At 31.2% G+C, this 5,347-nt stretch overlaps 1 protein-coding gene across 5 annotated transcripts in view; it reads right to left on the reverse strand.

The window, feature by feature from the left end:
• Positions 1-344: 344 nt before the first annotated feature.
• The window catches only part of LOC106457986 (nuclear factor erythroid 2-related factor 2-like), a 53,032-nt gene continuing 48,029 nt past the window's right edge, over positions 345-5,347 (reverse strand). For all 5 annotated transcript variants that reach the window (XM_022384079.1, XM_013917437.2, XM_022384078.1 and 2 more), the window contains one exon: positions 345-4,422. In XM_022384079.1, the coding sequence (XP_022239787.1) occupies positions 4,093-4,422 (330 nt within the window). In that variant the 3' untranslated portion in view covers positions 345-4,092. The remainder of the gene's footprint in view (positions 4,423-5,347) is intronic.

The raw sequence follows: 5,347 nt of genomic DNA on the forward strand, positions 1-5,347 counted from the left end.
CCAAATGGTTGTTTTCAAATAATGTAATATTCTGTAATTTTAAATGTATTTTTCTCAGTAAACTTTCTACGGTATGTTTAACAGAAAACTTTGGATGAATAGTTTTTACTTTAATTGGTGAAATATAACCAATGGTGAAAATCTTCACCTTTTATTCCTGTAAAACTTGGTGTTGGAAATTAGTAACATTAGAAAATAAGTAGCACCTTTAACACACACCAAAACTAAGCTGTGATTATTATAGATCCTCACTACTCAACTTTTTGGATTAATAACTGAATTTGTTGTAATTGTTTATATTCAAAACCTTAATATTAAGAGTGAAACACTTATCATAAACCAAACAAAGCAACTGGTTTTCTTTTATTTGAAATTATGTCTCAGAGTAAAATTACAAGACATAATGCAACTAATGATGCTATGATACGCCCAACTTGTAAAATTTATCATTGTTAGCAAAATTAGCACAGTTTGCTTTGATCTTACAAGTTACATCATAGTCTAATTACAGGATCATTAAATTAACAATCCCATAGTTACTTTCATATAATACAGAATTACAGCTAAAAAAATTAAGATATTTGATAGGGGAACCAGATGGAGGTTACTAATATCACACCTACACTCAAACGTGTTTAAAAACAAATAAATGTACAACACAAAATACTTCATTTCCCAATAGAATAATCCCTCTTGAATACACTAATGATGTGTGGTAAATATTCCTAGGTATATGAAACAGCTACCAACACTTTTCCAATATCATTATCTGGAAGTTTGATAATTACACCACTTCTAGCTTAGTTAACAGAGGTTTGTGTACGTAAATATTAGTTTTTCTCTTTCAAAGAAATCAATAAAATCAACAGTCATACATATTATATCAAATATTTCTATGTCTCATTTTCTTCAGACAATACACTTTCAGAAGTTATAGAAGATTATTAAACTGTAATAAGTACATAAATAACCTCATCCTATAGTCCTCTAACGGTAATTGAAGAAATAGAACTTGAAAAAAAAGTACAAGACTGAATTCATTAGAAATAGCATCTGAATGATGATTTTAATTGTAGATGTACATTAATAATAACAGTTCATCCCAGTTATATCAGTAGCATTACATATTTTCTCTTAAAAACAAGCCATCACTGGAAATATCATTATTTAACTTCACACAACTCATCAGATGTGCTTTATCCACTAAAGAAATAATCAAAAGCTACTCCACAATCCCTGTCCCACCTCAGGCTAATTGTTATAAATAGTTAGAAGTATCTCTTAGGGAGTGGTTCAAAGGATTGTGCAATTTTGGGGGATAGCCAGTAGAAAGTAACAAGTTTGCATTGTGAGTTTAACTAGGCCTATTGACACCTATAGCTGTTCCTGTTGTCATTCACTGCTATCATCTGTTGACCTTGTAAAGAATGTACATTATGAATTAAATACAATTTTATACAATCATAAACATTAATTAGCTTTTGAAACTTTAATACAAAATCTGCACAAAATCCAGTGCCTTAACCACCACATGAAGAAATGCAAAGAAGATGAAAGATAAATTATATACAAAAAGGACAAGTAGTTTTGTGGTATGTTATGCAGAAGTGTAATTTGTACTGTTTGTAATTACAAAAAAAATTATATAATGCTAAATTTTACAAACTATTTATAAAATATCAAGTTCTTTTGGTTTTGACAACACTGTTTTATGCTACTGAAAAATATAGAATACAGACTAATCATTAGCATAGTAAATACACAAATGTAATGTTGTAACTGGGTATTTTTTTGTTGAAAAGTATACACATTTGTAATGTTTTAAGGTTTTATTAATCAGTGATGAAAACAGCATATGAAACTTTTGGTTCATACTGGGTTCCAACCTATAAATGCTGAGGGCCAGGAGATGTCTAGTCCCCTGGAAGACAGAAGGGTTCTACATGCTCTCTGGTGTATTCTGGGCCATTTTGGAACAATAAATACACTATTTATTACTAGTATGATTATTAAACAAACATTTGCTGCTTTAACTCGTGTCCAGCCAATATAAAAAGTGGTCATTTCATGAGACATTAGTGAACTGTACAGAAGTTTTTACTAGGGCAAATTACTGACCAATCATTTACAAACCAGGTCTTATAAGAGGCAGATATAATATTATGTTCATTGACCAATTTCTTATGTGTACGAAATTCTTCAGTCCCACAATTTCACCCCTCCCTAGTGTAACATAGCTTATTAGGCTAAAAATAATATCTGAATTTGTGAAATTTAATATGTTTGTAATGTTCTGACGTGCAACAAAAGTTTCTTAATTACTGAAAGCAATTTTGAAACATTTTTTCAGATACCTTCTCTCCTCAGCTTTTATAAGATCATGTATATCTCTCTTAAATTTAGGCTTCATCTCCGTGACTTTACATATAAAAGTAATGTCAGATGAAAGAAAAATGTCAAACTAATTTTAAACAAATGGGTGAAAGGCACACACAATTAAGGAAGATAGCGAAAAATAAGCCCAATTTGTCTATGGCTCCAGCATCCTCTCTCTCTCTCTCCATTAATTTTCTCACCAATTTGAACAAGATGATGAATGGCCAAAACTTGCCAATGCTCATCCCTGATTTTTAAGGCTTTACAATGTTGAATAAATCATGGAATTAACAAAACTTTAATGTGTTATAATAGTGGACAATAACATAATTATGCTACTTCTAGGAATAAGTAAAATACTATTGTTAAAAACAATTATACCATATAACAAAACAATGTAAAACAGGTTAGAAACAGAGGCACACATCAGAAAAATTTAGAAAAGAAACACTATACAAAATGACTGATGGTCAAACACGGGTATCAGAATTATAAGTTTGTCGTGAGTTTGAACCCCACAACAGCAGTAAACTGGTAAGTTTTGTATTATGCAAACATTTATATTAGAAATGGTGAAAATAAGGAGGTAGACCTGAGAAAATTATTAATACAGATGAATCAATAATAGGAAAATGGAAATACCCCAGGGTTAATGTATGTTTTTTGTTCCAGCAGAAAGAAGTGATTCTGTCACATTGGATGGCCTCATTAAAGGATGATTTTACCAGTAATGATGAAACATTCAAACTGTTGAAAAGCTTATGATTGTCTTTCAAAGAAAGGATATAATCATTTGACAGTAAACCATTTATTTGAATTGCAGGCTCCTAATCATGGAACTATGAAGACAATCTATTCATCTTGTTTTAGTTCAATACCTGTGGCAAAGACATAATCATGATAATTAGGGTCTTTTTCTTAAGTTTTGCTCAGACACTGGCACATCTGATGGTAGTAGCAGTATCAATTGTAGACTAGCCTAGTGTTACAAGGATTGTGCAATCAGACCAAAAAACTCCACAACACTGGTACATCTGGTGGTAATATCACTATTAATTGTAGACTACCCTAGATTTTCAGGGATTATGGAATCAGACCAAACCCCATAATACTGGTGGAAAGAGAAACATAAAAACTAAATCATTTTGGACAGTTATAAAAAAATAATATAAGGTAACAAAAGTATGGTTGGTGTTGGAAAGCACAAAAACAAAAGATGTAGAAATTATTTTAGTGATAAGTCTTACTTAAAAGAAGTTCAAATACATTAAGCCAATAGATAAATTGACATATATATATATATATATACACACACACACAATGGGATGCTTAAAATGGTAACTGAAATATTAATAAAACTGTTTCACTTGATTTAATTGCTCAAATATACACCACACTTTCCCTTCTTGTGGAACAGTCACTTTCCTTAAGAGATTTTATCTACTTCCCAAATAAAGACAAAAGATAAAATTTCTTCCATATATTAGTATATTAATCAAAATATTTCATTCTCCCACTTCTATATATATTATATACTATATCCAACATTCAAGTATGTTTATTCCTTCCCTAAAAAAATATGTTCTTCTTGAATGCCAAAATACTCTAACATTTTGAATTACAGAAACTGTTCTGAAGAATATGTTATTTGTCACAACCAACAACTTTAGATGTGATACAGGAGTTCACTTTCCAATCAAACAAGATTCTGTAGTGTCACTTCTTATCAGTCTTCCTCTTAGCTCGAGCTCCTTTACTGTTCTCTGTAGATGATTCGCCTTCTTTTGTGCTATTTGTAGGGATGGAAAATGAACCAAGTTCCTGACTAGAAGATGATGCCAAATCTGGAAGCTCCTGTGGGCTATAGGATTCCTTCAAAATGTACTTATACAACTGGGTATACTTGTCCTGAGCTAATTGGTGAAAATTCAACATTCTTTGATGTACTGTCTCCAGTTCCAGTTTTTCTTCCTGCAGCACATTCAGTTCCTTTTCAAGATCCATGACCTGGTCCATCTTTCTTTTCCGACAGTTCTGGGCAGCTACCTTTGAAGAAAATATACTACCATGAAGATTATCTTTAAAAAAAACCTAAATTACTGTTAAAGAATATCATGTTTGAAACACTATACACTAGAAAAAAACTTTAGTTGTGAAACCAAGTTATGAAAATTAAATACTGTGGTTTAAAACATAAATGATTAACTGTGGGAAGGTATCACTTTCTTACAAAACTATGTTGAGAGAAACCAAATAATTTAAGTATTTACAAATTCCGACAAAACTTCTTAACTGGTGCTTTCTGTTCAATTTTCAGCAATAACACTTCAACCTTCTGTAGAACAGGCACTCACTAAAAGTTGACGTTATAATAAAATAATAATGAGAAGATACTGTTTAAAGCAGTATTTCTCAACCTTTTTGGCCCAAAGCACACTAAATATAACTTGAAATATTAAGGCACACCAAAAGATATAGCAACACAAACATTTATTTAGAATTTTAGATTACACATTTATTATTCATTATAATTAGTGGGATATTTGAGTCTGCTTTTCTGCACATAGACGCTCGATAGTGCTTATGGCTACTCAAAGCTCTTGATCGACTGAGCTCAAATGTTCCCTTTTGTTGTTCTTTACAACAGTTAATCTTGAAAATCCCAACTCACACAGGTATGTAGAACAAAAGGGTACTAAAACTTGTATTGTTTGAGAGCCAAGGTATTGCCTCTCCACAAGCAACCAGAACTTCCCCAATGTCATTTCAGAAAATTTCATTTTTCAGTTTCTGTCCATACTTATTTCTGCCAATTCTGTCTGTTCTTGTACTCCTAACTTTTTCAGCACTTTTACATGATGCAAACGGATTTCTGATCCAGTGTAACTAATTAATTATTATGTATTTATTTTTAATATGAACGTTGTTTGGATTGAATTAGTATTTAGAAATAGGCGTGACTTGTAATATG

Source organism: Limulus polyphemus, unplaced genomic scaffold, assembly GCF_000517525.1.
Source record: "Limulus polyphemus unplaced genomic scaffold, Limulus_polyphemus-2.1.2 Scaffold400, whole genome shotgun sequence".
Taxonomy (NCBI): domain Eukaryota; kingdom Metazoa; phylum Arthropoda; class Merostomata; order Xiphosura; family Limulidae; genus Limulus; species Limulus polyphemus.